The sequence below is a fragment of the Chlorocebus sabaeus genome, chromosome 4, assembly GCF_047675955.1.
Source record: "Chlorocebus sabaeus isolate Y175 chromosome 4, mChlSab1.0.hap1, whole genome shotgun sequence".
Lineage (NCBI taxonomy): Eukaryota > Metazoa > Chordata > Mammalia > Primates > Cercopithecidae > Chlorocebus > Chlorocebus sabaeus.
The window spans coordinates 89,049,243-89,064,999 of record NC_132907.1 but is presented as its reverse complement, the minus strand read 5'-3'; the positions used below and the strand labels follow the sequence as shown (position 1 = coordinate 89,064,999).

The window sequence follows — 15,757 nt, the reverse complement described above, 5'->3', positions numbered from 1 at the left end:
TAACATAGCTCTGTGTCTGTGAATTGAGGAGGGTGATGTTCATTGTCAACTGGTCAACAAATGTTTAGTATTTTTACGTGTGCTCAGTCCTGTGAGTTTCACAGAGGCATTGATGAAATGTCAAATTATAAAGTGTAAGTTTTATGGACAGACAGCATGGCCCCCTCTAATGGAAAGGAGGCTCTAGTCATAGTCAAGCCACCAGCCTCTCGCCCTTGCAGCCTCAGGAGATTTGAGTAGAAATTTCTACCTACAGCCTAGATTCCTCTAGTGTCTTATTCATTCTGCAGTCACAGTGATCATTCTAAAATACAAACCTGGGCCAGGCACAGTGGCTCACACCTGTAATCCCCGCACTTTAAGAGACTGAATGGGGTAGATCACCTGAGGTCAGGAGTGTGAGACCAGCCTGGCCAACATGAACAAATCCCATCTCTACTAAAAATACAAAAAATTAGCTGTGTGTGGTGCAAGTCTGTAATCCCAGGTACTTGGGAGGCTGAGGCAGGAGAATGGCTTCAACCCTGGGAGGCAGAGGTTGCAGTGAGCTGAGATTGTGCCACTGCACTCCAGCCTGTGTGACAGAGTGGGACTCCAGCTCAAAAAATAATAATAATAATAATTTTAAAAATAAATATAAAATAAAATACAGACCCAGTATAGACATTTCTCCAAGTCCGGCCTTCCATGGTTTTCCATTGTCATTTGCTTGGTACCTAAATGCTGTCATGTGGCCTCCATGACCCTCCAGGACCTGCTACTGCCTCCTCCAGTGTCTTCACAGACCCTGTCCTAGTAGCCCTCATTCCTGCCACACTGAAGACCTCCTTGCCCTGCTGTCACCATAACCTTTCACTGTTGACTTCCTGCACAGCCTACCTTAACATCCACCCCTTCTTGGGACATATTTGTTGTCATCCCTCTTCATAGCCATTCTTAATGTCCAGGGAGGCCCTCGATTGGGTCTGGCTGGGTGCATGGGCTTGTGGTGCCTGGCCCATGGACCCCACATGGCGTCTGTGACAGGGATGACAGGCTTTACTTCATTCCCTTCAACACAGCGAACGCCGTGGATGGAGGGAAAGGCACAGGCGGTGCGTCTCACAGGAATGGAAGCCACAATGACCCTGTGAGTCTAGGGGACCCAGTAGAGGACTCAGAGGTGGAGGGCACTTTGACAGGCCATTTCCTGGCCTATGTCCAGGTGGCAGGAAAAGGCTCTGATGGTGTCACGGTTTTCTAGCTCTTTTTTAATTTATGAGATGTAATTCCTAACATTGGTTTTCTGGTGATGGCGCTGGCACGTTCTTAGCTTGATAGGTGTGGCATTGAACCTGAGAACAGTTAGGAGCCATTGCCTCGTGTCGCTGTGTGTTCCCAGCTTCCTTTCTCGGTTCCCTCACGCAAGTCCTTTGTGTGAGAAGAAAGTATTCAGTGGGCAAAGTGGCCTCCTGCCCAGGACGAAACCCTCAGAGCTCCTGCATGCTGTTTCCTCTTGATCTGCAAACCAGTCTCTTTCGTTCCCTTAAAATATGTGGTTTCATTCTTGCTGTCCCTTCATCACCGTGTCTCTCTTCAGCACTGTCAGAAAAGAGCTGGCCAGAGAGCACCCTAGGCTGGGTTTCAGGAGCGGAGGCGGTCAGGTCTGTCCGGGAGCTTGGATGCTATGAGAGGGGGTTTCTCTGTCCTGAGATCGTGAGGAGCTGTGTTTCTATCCTTGTCCGTGCCTTTCCAATGTGCTTGCAGTGAGCTTGCGTTCCTTTCCTTTAAAAGGTTAAGAGTTGGCCGGGCGCGGTGGCTCAAGCCAGTAATCCCAGCACTTTGGGAGGCCGAGACGGGCGGATCACGAGGTCAGGAGATCGAGACCATCCTGGCTAACCCGGTGAAACCCCATCTCTACTAAAAAATACAAAAAACTAGCTGGGCGAGGTGGCGGGCGCCTGTAGTCCCAGCTACTCGGGAGGCTGAGGCAGGAGAATGGCATGAACTCGGGAGGCGGAGCTTGCAGTGAGCCGAGATCCGGCCACTGCACTCCAGCCTGGATGACAGAACGAGACTCCGTCTCAAAAAAAAAAAAGGTTAAGAGTTTACTATATTGCGGAGGCAGGGACCACATACAGGGCAAGACTGCCAAATTGAGCGTTTGGTAAAAAAGCAACCAGTGGACATATTAGTTAGGTACTTGTAGTGACCAAATGAACCCTTAGGTCTGGACGTAAAGGAAGCAACACTGGAGACTTGCCATCCTGTGGCATCTTTGACAACACAGCCCATCTTTACTCTAACAGCTGAGGGGCCCTTTCCTGGGAGCTTTGAACTCCCAGAACCACTGACCCACTGGGGCTTGTGGACATTCAGAGAGGGGGTGGTGGAGGCCGCAGGTCCATGTGTGTGAGCCCTGTGTCCTGGGAAATGGGGAGCCTTGGAGAATTTCAGATATTATAGTAGTGCTGTGTGTTCTTGTTCACACTGAAAACACTTCTTCTTGGCAGCAGAGTGGAGATTGGCTTTTATCAACTCAGACTCAGAAGCAAGGGGACAATTAAGGAGCAATGCCTGTGAAAAATGACAGGGATCTCATATGGGAGTTCTGCAAAGAACCAGAACCAATTGGATGTGGAAGTGCCTGTGTGAGGTAAAGGCTCTCCTGGTTGCAGTCCTCTATAAGACTTCTAAATAAAACTAACTTTACTTCTTTAAAAGCCTGCCTTTTCTTTAGCTGACAAGAGACAAACAAAGGAATTGGCTTATGTGATTGTGGGAACTGGCAAGTCCAAAATCTGCAGGACAGATCAGTGGACCAGAAGCCCAGGAAGGAGTTGCAGTTTTGCAGTTCAAGTCTGAAGCCCAGAATTCCCTCCTTCTGGGGAGACCTCCCTCTATTCAGGCCTTCAACAGATTGGATAAGGTCCACCCCCATTATGGGAGTCATCAACTTGACGCAAAGCCTACAGATTTGAATGTTTATCTCACCTAAATATGCTTTCACAGAAATGTCTAGAATAACGCTCAGCTAAATAGCTGTCTACTGCAGTCTAGACAAGTTGACATATCAAATTAACCATCACAGACCTGGACACAGCCAACATGAATGTCAGATACACAGGAGGGAGTAGCTTTGCTGGAAAATCGGGAAGCAGAGTCTGTGTGATTTGGTGGGGTCAGAAAAAGGCTGGAGGATGAAGCCAGGGGCACCCCACTTCTGGGATGACAGGAAGGGCAGATGGCAGGAAAGGAAGAGGGAGCAAAGATGGGGACCACTGGACCGAGATGTCTGTAAGCAATGGTTTCTATGGCTGTGGAGCACAGCAGAGAAGATGCGGGTGTCCACACCAGACAGAAGAGAAGACGTCTTACTCTGATGAAAAAAGTAGATAGAGGGAAAAATTATTTTTAAAAAACGCACACACATACCTGAAACATTTATGTTCACTTAAAAGACATAATGTGCATTCATTTGCTAATTCTTTTAATTATGATCCGAACTGTTTTTTGAGTAGGGTCTGCCTGTGGAAGGATCTAAGTGGATTATTTCATAGAACATGCTCATTGCATATAATTTCCAGTCTGAGTTTCTTGAAAGAAGGATGAAACTTGTCCCATTTATCTGAGTGGGAAGTCATTTTAAAATTTTTATGTTTCCTCAATATTTTACTTTTGTCTCAGCCACACCTAATTTGACAGCAATGCCATTTAATGACTGGTCTCAGCTGAGTCATTCCAAAGATTTAACTTCGTTTTCACAGAAACAGCTTTTCTTTTCTAATGCTCGTGTTTCATAGAGCTACACCAAATTTAATTATATTACATAATTCCAATAACAAGTTCAGCTGCCATAAACAGATTGGAGGACAGACTCAGCCCATTCCCTGTGAGCCTTGGAGTGGCAGCAGAAGGATGCTGACATCCCTGGGCAAGGCTGGCACCTCACCCACTGGCGCTCAGCTAGTGTGTGGGCGGCCGCCAATGTGCTTTGCCAAGGGATGAAGAAGCACAGTGAGTCTCATGTGTCAGTTCAGGATGACTAAAGAAGAGTTTCTAACGAGGCTGGAAGTAAACCAGTGGGCAAGGAGGAGCCCATCCAGGCAGCACATCTAGTGTCCAGAGATGGACGGAGCAGACAGGTAGAGAGCCACTAGCACAGAAATAGATCCAGAGAATACTCTAGTGCTCTGCCCTCCAGAGAGTACAAAGCCGAGGGCTCTCACACAGGAAGTTATATACCCCTGGAAAACCACTTGTGTGCTTCCATGTCGGGGTAGCAGAAGAACGTTTGTACCCTGAACAGTTATCAGTACATCCATTACAACCTTCTATGTCCAAATACAATGGAAGTTTAAGATTTTGCCCTGAGGGTAGGACATCCTTGGCTAGGAATGTCTCCACAGTTCTTAAGCTGAGTTGTTTAGGAGGCTTGAAAGAACGTTAATATTGGAGATCTTTACCTTTACTTTTCAGATATCTGTATTTCAATATTGGAAGAGTCAGTATATAAGGAAGCAGCTGTGGTCCATCCCCGGTCTGAAACCCCTTTGGTTCTGGGAGGGTCCCTCTTTGAGAAGGAACTCAAGCTTCCATGACTTTGCACTCACAGAGGCTAAGTCACGCGCTGTGGGCCAGCAGCCTGCTGCAGACACGCTCTTCAAAATCACTAGGGCTGTGCAGAACCAGAGAGCCTGCTCCTCAGAGGGGCTCAGCTGGGCTTTGCTGAGATGCTAATGACAGGGAATGAAAGCATCTGTTTTCCTCCGGAAGAATCGATTGACCAGACTCCCCCGCCCTCCCCAGTTTTTTTATTGGCACATCCTAGTTAGTCCTCATAATGGTTGAAAAATAAAATTAGTACAACTTTAATACAAGAAATTGAGGCCACAAAGGGGAAGGGAGGATAGCTCAGAACTTTTGTGGTCAGTCTCGGGGATTTTCTGAAGAACTGGATGTTACATTTCCAAAATCATGTTTCCAAAGCTGCCAGTCATCCAGGCCCCCGGGGCTTTGCACAATTTCAGATTCCTGACCTCTAATCCCTAGAGAGCCGAGGCCATCCGATTTCTGGTTCACACAGAACAGGAGCGAGACCAGGAATGTGCAGGTGTTTGCAAGCCCACAGCAGCCACACCTCTGTGCTACTGTTGGGCATGAGAACTTGGATGTTAAGCCTGGTAAAGAGGGAGTTACCTCTTACTCAGACAGGGCTCAACCTCAGATGGAATTAGGTCTAGATGGTTAGGTTGCCTACCTGTGTGTTACCACCCCAGGAGTTTTTAGTCCACAGCAAAGTTAAGTTATTTGTAGTAGAAACCATTGGCTCAATGGGTGGGTGTTGAAGGGGCACAGAAGCAGCAAGGGAGAGGTGCCCTTCCAGCACAGAAACCTGAAGAGGGCGAAATACTCCTGTTCTTTTGAGCAGGGCAGGAATGACTCTGATTGTGACAGCAGTGCTGTTTTGAAGAGGGGGGTGGCCGTAAAATGTGCGTCTCCTTGCTTCTGGGAGCTTGGTCTCCACATACAGAAGACAAGGCTGGTAAATGTGATCAATGCTGGAGCCCTTCCCGGTGCATAGAGGGCAAAGATGGGGACCACTGGCTCTGGATGCCCTTTACCCACAAGACATAGAGGTCTGTAAGCAATGGCGTATATGGCTGTGGAGCACAGCAGAGACGATGCAGGAGTCAACACCAGACAGAAGAGAAGACCTCTTACTCTGATGAAAAAAGTAGAGTGCCTTGCTCTTTCTTCCAGTCGTCCCTGGAAAGTGGGCAGAGGGGCAGCCTCCCAAGAACCAGAGCGCTGTTGCCATTTAGAGTTGACTGGTTTCCCTTTTAAAAGGGAATGCAAAAGCCCCCCACGGTTCTGCAGAGGAACCCTCTGCTGAGGGGTTTTTGTTGAAAGAGGGAATTACTGAGGCTGTCTGTTTTGAAAAGCAAGGTCAGTTTCTTTGGTCTGTGTGTCTCATAATTGCATGTTCCTGTCTTTCCCCCATCACTGAAAGCTCTGTAGATCATACTGATTCCTTTGAAGATAAGATCTGATGACAGGATGGTGAGACAGGAAAACCTGGTAAAAATGGCATGCTGGCCTCAGAGTAGTAACTCCTCACACACCTTTGGCTCCTCACAGTCCCTGAAGTTGACGCCCACAGCGCCGCCTTTGCGGGGAGCTTTGATGTCCTCAGTTTGGCTTTGTGTGCTTCAGCAAAGAAATCCTGCATTTAGAGGTGAAAACAATTCAGTGTCTGTCTGGCTCGTTGTAAATCTGTCCTTCGGTTTCACAAGTCAGGCAAAGTGGTTTGACTTTGAGGCTGAAGAAAACGAAGTGATTGTCAAGTTGCAAGCTTCCAAATGCTCACAGCGAGCCCTGAGGTGCTGGGCCCTGATCCTCACCAACCAGTCATCAGAAATGGGCTGTCCGTTCCCATGTGAAAAACCAGGCCAGACCCTGGCATTAACTCCTAGATGGATACCTCCCAGGAGACAGTCTGAGGGCACTGCCCTGCCAGGCAGTGTCAGGAGCATCTATGAAAACCAACTGCAGCTGGGAGGGATGGGCGGGCATGTTGCTGTCATTTCTGATGTCCTGACTGCTGGGTTTTGGGAGGATGTGATTTCTGATGTCCTGACTGCTGGGTTTTTGAGGATGTGATTTCTGATGTCCTGACTGCTGGGTTTTTGGAGGATGTGATTTCTGATGTCCTGACTGCTGGGTTTTTGGAGGATGTGATTTCTGATGTCCTGACTGCTGGGTTTTTGGAGGATGTGATTTCTGATGTACTGACTGGTGGACTTTAGGAGGATTTGGAGACTGGTGTGCATTGCTCCAGAAGGCGTCGTGTGTGGGCACAGTGCAATCTGTCTAATAACTCGTTCTACCTGTTGTGCTCATTTGTGTACTTGGTCATGGAGATCATTGTTTATTTTAGAGCTGGACTTCTACCTTTGAACTTGCTTGAAGTGTAGCTGGCACCAGGTGATACTGATGAAGCATCCTTTGTCCTAGACCCATAGTAAATCCCCAAGCCAGCCGAGGAGGACGACAAGCTAAAAAGACCCTTGGCCACCTATCAGACAGGCTTAGGACATCAGTGTCTCCCAAGTTCTGCTGATCTTGGGTTCTGTGCTTTCAGCTTACAGCTGGCCTGCACTCTTAGTTAATTTGTTAACTAATGTTTTCCCTGTGGAAGAGGCAGATTTTTCCAGTTGTCACCTGTTTATTGTTGAATGTGCATTGTTATCTTTAAAACATTCAATTTACTTACATTAGATCTTAAATTATACACATGAAGATGCTGCTATTTTATATGAAGACAAGGTTGTTGTGTCTTCGAAAACCAAGCAATATTGATCCTGTCAGACCATGTTGGCAGCTGTCTTGACCCCTGGGCCATTGAGTCTGCAGTGTATGAGTATCTGGGTATAGTCAGTGACAGGAACGGTTTCATTTAGAACAGCCTACTGGGAAGTTGTGACCCACACACCAGCATGCGGAAGTCAGGAGTCCCCACGTCTAACTCCGATGCTGAAGAGGCACGGCGTAATGAATGCTGTGTTCTAATGTTGCATCTCACGGCATCCAGCACCCATCCCTCTGGACTAAATCCAGCTGGCAGCTGGAGCCCTGACCCTCATCAATGCCTCGTGTAGGCTTGTGCCGTGACAAGGGTTCTGCCCCATTGTTATTCTGTCTTTATTGTGTTATGAGAGATTCCTGTGTAGGATTCCTAGAGTTATTCTTGAAAATAGAACCACAGAGTGCTGGATGGTGAAATTTCAAAAAGAATCAGCAGACAAAAGACACTGAAACTAAATTCTGAAAGTGAGGCTCAGGGAGACGTGCTGATGTGAAAGCTGCAGGCAGAACACGGCTGCCCTGGTGGGGCTGGGCCCTAGGCAGCAGCTCGGGTCCAGCCCAGGGCTGGCCTCTGCGTCTGAGCTGTCGTTAGGACACATAATCTGCTTGTGTGGTGCGTCATGACAAGGGACATTGCTAAACCCTTTTTGGAAACTGGCATTTTCAAAGAAAGCATTACATGCAAAAGCCAACATGTCATTTGAATTTTTTTTAATGGGGAAGAGGGAGTCATTTTGTTGAGAAATGACTAAAGACTGTTTGGCATTAGGGATATTGCATATTGATTAGATGGTACCAGGAAATCCTAGGTAGACTATTCAGTGAAGGCTATAAACCCCATCACTTTGCTGGGCAGTGTTGAGAGCCACAAAGGTGCACCCTGGGAGGGAGCCTTGGGCAGTGGAGGTCCTGAGGGTCAGTGGGAACTGAGTCTCCAGAGTCCTGCCTTGGAAACTGACTGATTTGGGTAATACCAGCCACTTTGCATTCTTCCAGTTGGTGGACTTAGGAAAACCAAAACAAAATGAGAACCCTTGTGGCCACTGGTGAGCTACTGAACACAGCTTATTACCGTTCGTGGAACCCTCAGACATTAGCACAGAAGCTTGCGTGGAGTTTGACTCATTCATGAGCTGAAATGAAGACATTCCCCTAAAGCTCGGTTTTTTTAAACAAAACAGACACTTGGTGTTTCCAGATGTGGTATGAAGGAGCTTTGTTCAGGAGGACTGTTTTAATGATGTGCAGCTAAGAGAGAAGGCAGAGAATGGATCCACCCAGTTGGAACGTCTTAAGGTGGTGGAGACAGAAGACTTAACGAGGCGGTGTGAAAAGCTCTTGAACAGCCAACACAGTGTAGAACACCCATTGTAATTTATAAGGCTGCATGATTGAGAGAGCAAATGTAAGAAATGGGAGGAAAGTTAAAAACAACAGGAAAGCACACAGAAGCGGCCACAGAGTAACCGAGAGGCTTTACCTGCAGAATTATCACAGCCAGGAAGCCAATAATCAATCTTTCATAATGAGGATATGTAATTTAGGTGGCTTAACATTGAATTAAAGAAAAAACACTAATCTTGTTGACACTGAAAAATTGAAGCATTACCACAATCCATATAGGGCAACTCCTACAACCCTGACATGTTTACTTTTTATGTGGACACAATTTACATTTTAGTCTTTTCATAATTTTCTTAAAACTACAATTGAATCTTTTCAGTAAAAACACTTGGTGGAAAATAATTCAAAGCTTCTACAAACCAAAGAATGTAAAACTATCATGGTGCTCGATCTGAAAGCCGTAAGTCATGTGGTATGTTCGGGGTGGAATCAATTCTGTTTCCCATCAATTTCCCTCTCCTTCGAGGTTCTGCCACCTAATTCATCCTCGGGACTTTCAGAAGAGTCCAAACCTTGGCTCTAAAATTACTTGAGTCACAGACTCCCTGGAGAACTTGAGGAGAGGCCCTCATCATTTTGCTCAGAAATCACGTCCAGCCAGGCATGCATAGAACTGAGGCAGTTTCAGGATATTCCTGGATCTCCTGGAGCTTGAGGTCCGAACCTTTTTGTCTGTATTTCTTACTTAGATATCTGCATACCTCGATCCAGATTGTGGAATTAGAGAAACACTGAAATGTGTTTATAAAGGCTTTGAAGTATAAGAAAAACGCTTGTTTTGGACAATGAATTTTTATTTTTATTTATTTATTGTATTCTATTCTATTTTTTGAGACAGAGTCCCGCTCTGTCACCCAAGCTAGAGTGCAGTGGTACAATCACAGCTCACCACTACCTTGACTTCCTGGGTTCAAGTGATCCTCCCGAGTAGCTGGGACTTCAGTTGTGTATCTCCTCACCCAGCTAATTTTTGTAATTTTTGTGTGGGAGACAGGGTTTTGCCATGTTGCCCAGGCTGATCTCAAGCTTCTAGGCTTAAGAGTTTTCCTCCTAGGCTTATTCCTCCTGCCTCAGCCTGGAATTACAGTACTGGGATTACAGGCATGAGCCACCACACCCAGCCTAGCCAATGAATTTTTTGAATGCTGAATAAAACTTGCATATACTGCCTGCTCTTGACCATGTTAAAAATATGTTTACACACAGACAGCACCGGAAGCAGGAGTGAGGAAATCGTCGCAGTGATGTTCGTAGGAGGAATCATGGTGGATTTCCCTTCTCCTTTCTGTCTCTCTCTGTGTAACTTGGGTCCACAAATGCCATCCTCGAGAATACTTCTCCCAGGTGCCGTGGCTGCTGCCAGAGGCACCTCCGGAGTTCCTGGCCAAGCTCCCTGGGCTTCTGCTTTGACACCTAAACCTGAGGTTGACTGTGGGATTCAGTGTGGGAGCACAGGATGGAGGGTCAAAGGAGAAGCCTGGGCATCTTCACAAGTCCTCAGGTTTACCCTGAGATTCAGGAGCAAGTCACTGTTGCCCTACCTCTACTCAGCAATGCTGTAGAGTGGAACACAGGATGCCCCTGCCCTGGGTCCTCAGCACAGACACAGCTGCAGGCAGAGCCTTGCAGGCAACCCCTAGGTGGGACCCTTGGTGCCCTGCACTGATGTGCTGCAAGGAGGTGGTGAGGAAGCCAGCTCCCCTCCCATCCCCTTGTGACTGGCCCACAGGGGTTTGCACAGGGAAATTAACATGAATGGAAATCGTCAAGTCCTCAGAAGTGACTCCAGGAGGGAGCTCAAGCCCTCCGTCCCAGTGAGTCCCTGTTGTGGGGCCATGATTCCCCCTTCCTCTTGACAACCTCTCCAAGGTGCACACCAAGTCCCTCCTGCAGATGGGCTTGTGAAAACCAGCTGAGGCTTGGTAGACACACTCAGGCACAGTGTCTCGATCAAAGGTGACCCCACTGGACAAAGCCTGGCTCCAACTTCACTCCGCACCCCATCACCTGACAACATGCATGTTGACGGGGTATGCTTTTATCACCAGGAAAGAAAAACACTTTACAAGTATCCACCGCTGCTAACAAATTGAAAGAAAGATACTCTGACATCTTGAGCCTCCTGCTGGAAGAATGCGTGATCACTTACGAAATAATGGTATGAGAAAGTTGAACCAGAATCTGAAGAAGCCACTAGAACAAACTACTAAAGAATTAAAAATAGAGGACAGAAGAACACAAGAACCAACATCACAGAGATGTAATTCCAAGAATCCTGTAATCAGCAAAAAATCAACTTCCACACTGTAGAAGACTCAGTAAGGGAAATATCCTCTTTCTTTAACGAATACAGCAAACATAAAAATAAACAAAATTTAAGGGAAAGCCTAAAGCCTGAAAGAGAAGATGTGAATCTGTTGCACAGTCTGGACTTTATTTGGATTCCTCAAACAAACATATCAAATTAGGATATTGATGACACAGCTGGGAATTGGAACACTAACTCTTCAGTGATGTTAAAGAATCATTAGTGCTCTAGATGTTATGATATTATGGTTATGTTTTTTAAACATCCTTATTTTTTAGAGATTCATACTGAGATATGTTCATGTCTGGAATCACCTTCAAAATGCAGTAGGGGTTGGGGACATACACTGACATTGTGAAAGTTGAGTGGACAGGAACCCATAGATGTGTTATATTTTATATGTTTGAAATTTTGCATTTTTTAAAAAAGAAGAGAACAGACACACTGTGCCGAATAGGGTCTTTTCCAAGTCCACCAGAACCCAAAAGCCAGAGGAGGGGAAAGAATGGCATAGCATGAATCAGGATCAGGAAGGTGAGAAACAGCAGGCGCAGGGAGGCTCTGGCAGGAGTGCTCACCCGGGAACGGCGGAACTGAAAATAACTGCACACACACGACCGTGGCTGGGAAATCTTGCCGCCACCTCCACATCAGGTGTGGGGCCACTTCTGTCAGAGTGATGGAGCCATCCCTCACCAAGGTCTCTTTGTCCCTGCCCAGCTGGTCCGTGGGGAACTGGAGTGCCTGCAGTCGGACATGCGGCGGGGGTGCCCAGAGCCGCCCGGTGCAGTGCACACGGCGCGTGCACTATGACTCAGAGCCAGTCCCAGCCAGCCTGTGCCCACAGCCTGCTCCCTCCACCAGGCAGGCCTGCAACTCTCAGAGCTGCCCACCGGCATGGAGCACCGGGCCCTGGGCAGAGGTAACCTGGGCGGGGTTGGCATGGGTGGTGGCAGGTCCCCTGCATGATCTGCTGTGTTGCACGTGGTCCTTGCTGGGTGCTGATCCTGACTGTTCTGTGCAGTGCTCACACACCTGTGGGAAGGGGTGGAGGAAGCGGGCAGTGGCCTGTAAGAGCACCAACCCCTCGGCCAGAGCGCAGCTGCTGCCCGACACTGTCTGCACTTCAGAGCCCAAGCCCAGGATGCATGAAGCCTGTCTACTTCAGCGCTGCCACAAGCCCAAAAAGCTGCAGTGGCTGGTGTCCGCCTGGTCCCAGGTAGGTGCACCCTGGTCTCGGGGGAGCAAGGTTCACCAGATTTCCCCACCAGGACTGCCTCTTCTCTCCTGGTTTTCCTCTTCCCGCTCCTCTCTCTTCTCTCTTTTTATCTCTTCTTGACTTCTTTGCACTGCCAAGTTTCTGGTCTGCCAGCTTCAGACCACCCTCTCGGCTTCCATCAACTTCATGGGGTTGCTTCATTTCCTTTGGCTTCTGAATCATGTCCTGGGGGCATCTCACACAGTGGCATCCATGTCCTTATCACTGGTCCGGAGTGGAGCAGGGGACGAGAGGATTGAGGGGGTGTGAGCGTGAGAATAGGGGATCACATAACTCCTGGGCAGGTGTAGCCACATTCCAGAAGAACATGGGTTGCTTGGAAAGAAACAGTACCCATCTCCTGAGACAAGTTTCCGGGGGCAGCTGTTCTGTTTGTGAAAGGAAACTCTCCTGTTAGTTTTATTGAAATCAGTCACCTGGTGCTGCAGGAGGCTGGGAAGCCCTTTCTTCTGCACCATTCAGGAGCTGTCCTGGACCCCTTCATCATGGGAATAACACTGGAATCATTAGTTTGGAATACTGATGGTTTCATGACTAGCTTTGGACCAAATGGTTCCAAAAGCGCTTCGGAAATCTTACACCCCACAGCGTGGTAACAGCACCACCAGCCAAGCATGAACCTGTCTGAACGGGGTACTGAGAGATTACCGTAACCCAGAGCTGCGCCTCTGTATTGCTACAGCAGTTGTGGGAAGAAAGCTCCTCCCTGATACCATGCTCCTCAGGGAGGGACCCAGGTCTCATCAGGCACTGTGTTTTCCCCACCCTCGAACGATGCCTACTTTGTTCAGATTGGTAGGCAGTGCCAAGCAAGGCATTGAATCCTGTTGAGACACTGTTTCAGTTTGTCACTAAAAAATAAGAGCACCCTTGCTCGCTTAAGTGAGCTTGCCATTGGTAACAATGTACTTCAGGTCCTCTTTCACCTGGAGGGTAGGAATGAGTGTCCCATAGAACTGAATGTACTGTCATTGGAAAACGCAGGTCCCTGGGTACATATCCCTAGAGGCAGAGTCTACAGAAAATAAGTGACATGGGCTATATAATCTGTGGGCTGTGTCCAGGTAGACAGTCCTTGCCCTGAAATTTAATACATGCACACACACACATCCCACACCACACACACACGCATGCCAGAGCTTCTCTCTTAGGCCTGGATCAGCAAGCAACCAAGAGGAGTGTTCCAACTCCTCTCCGTCTTCCATCAGGATGCACAAAAAGCACACCTGTAAGCCTAAAAATGTGAATGTGAGGTCAGGACCTGGGCAGGTGTTGCCACCTGGGCTTCTCTGCTGGGGAACCTGAGGGCACTTCAGCCAGAGGTGCACTGGAGCTGCACATCGTCCACTCTACCCCAGCAGGAGAGAGCAACGCCGGGAGCCAGGACCTCTGCCCCAGAGACCCTCCGTGCCCAGTCTGTGCTGGGACAGTGTACCTTGCTCCTGTGTGTTCTCCCGGCAAGCGGGGGCTGCAGCCTCCTGCCTGGGCTGCTACTTTGCACAGGGCACCTCTGCATAAGCCAGGGTGTCTGCAACTGGAGCAGCTCAAGCTTAGAGCCTGCCTTAGTGGGGAGCTAAGGGATTTGCTCTCCATGCACCCTTCCTTTCCTCACAGGCAGCACCCGGATTCCTAGGGAAGATTGTGAGCCCTGAGTTTCTTCTACCTGCCCCTGCTTTGGGAACTAACATCACTGCAGCTGGGTGGGTCAATCTATGGAGTGGAGCCGTGGTAGTTACCACGTGTACTTATGTATTAAGTTTCAGTATGTTCCATTAGCAATGACAGCCCAACATTTAAATTTTCCAGTGAAACGGTAGCTTTACAATTATTCCCTTCATGGTTTCTAACTGTCCTGCCCCTACTTATGCCCCATGATGCCCTCAAGGTCCTCTTATTTTTAATGATAGATTCTATAATGTCTCTTAAAAATGCTAAGGTTCAACGATTTTCACTGAATGTTCACACTTATACAAATGTTCAAGCAGGTGTCTTTGATATTTTAACCCACAGATTTTGCAAAAAAGAGATTTTTTTTTTTCATCGACATCTTTTGTTCTCCTATTTTTAGTGCTCTGTGACATGTGAAAGAGGAACACAGAAAAGATTCTTAAAATGTGCTGAAAAGTATGTTTCCGGAAAGTATCGAGAGCTGGCCTCAAAGAAGTGCTCGCATTTGCCGAAGCCCAGCCTGGAGCTGGAACGTGCCTGTGCCCCGTTTCCGTGCCCCAGGCACCCCCCGTTTGCTGCTGCAGGACCCTCGAGGGGCAGCTGGTTTGCCTCACCGTGGTCTCAGGTAGGGGAGGCGCTCGGTTCCTGGAGAGTGGGCGAGCACAGCTCGGGCCTGGGGTTGGCACGTGGCTCCCAGCGATGCTTCTGCGAAGGTGTTTTCCCAAAACCGGCCAAGCCACTGCATGAGGTTTTCTTTCCAGAGCGTGTGCGGGTAGCCTGGTTCCTGGGTGTGGGTGTGGCTTTCTGAGGATGGTCTCCAAGTGTTGCTGAATTTTTTAGGGCACATGTGTTTTCCTCTAAATGTCACCCAATTAAGTATAAGGAAATGCAATGCTTTGGGTAAAATCTGGGCTGAATTCCCCAGAGATGAGTGTGAACACGAAAGGCATGTGGGCCCTGGAATAAATAGGTGGTTGTAAGTTTACGGTTCTTTTCAGCCCACCCTCAGCCCTCGCTGTTTCCTGCTCGGGTCCCTGGCAGCCTCACACCCACAATGGAGCAGGGGTTCCTTCCTTGGGGTCTTTGTTTCTGTGTTCATCCTCGTGGGAGTCTGTGCCTGCGCCTCGCTCCGCCCCCTCGATTCTGCTGGCGGTTCTGCTTTCAGGTCGTGGTAGGCCCAGACCCCTTAGGAGTTCCGAAGGCTGATACTCGGTTCTCTGCAGCTCACCACAACCGTGTGCACTGGCTCCTGGCTGCCCAGCAGAGTGGCACTTTATCTGGACTTCTTTTCCCAACTCTTGGCTGGGAGAGTGAGCCTCTTTCCAATTTACACAGAGGTTCTCTGCCTGCTGCAGAGGCGCTGGCTCTGATTCTCTCGTTTTGGAGAGATGGAGGTGGAGGGAAGCAGGTGGAAGGGAACAGGAGTGACTGTGTGTGGCAGCAGCCCCTACATGCGCTCTCTCACTGTCTTGCCCGTCTTCATGAGGGTCCCTAACTGGGCCCTCAGGGACTGAGGGATTCCCACAGTGGAATGAAGAGGAATAAGCACAGGGACAACAGCTAGCCCCACCGAGAGCCCCGTGTGCTGGCGCTGCTCTGAGCCAATTCCTTTCTCTCTCCTATTAGCCCTCTAAGGGGGTGACATTATCATCCCTGTTTCACAGATGAGGCAACTGAGGCACAGAGTCAGCCCCCACAGTGCTGGTGAGAGGCATAAGCTCACCGGCTCAATGGGGGCCACACGCCAGTCG

General features: G+C 48.5%; 1 protein-coding gene across 1 annotated transcript in view; it reads left to right on the top strand.

Annotated features, from left to right (window-relative positions):
• The window catches only part of ADAMTS16 (ADAM metallopeptidase with thrombospondin type 1 motif 16), a 178,028-nt gene that overhangs the window by 149,012 nt on the left and 13,259 nt on the right, over nt 1–15,757 (top strand). Inside the window, exons 19-21 of the mRNA XM_037988699.2 lie at nt 11,780–11,981; nt 12,084–12,278; nt 14,407–14,631. Of these exons, the coding sequence (XP_037844627.2) occupies nt 11,780–11,981; nt 12,084–12,278; nt 14,407–14,631 (622 nt within the window). The remainder of the gene's footprint in view (nt 1–11,779; nt 11,982–12,083; nt 12,279–14,406; nt 14,632–15,757) is intronic.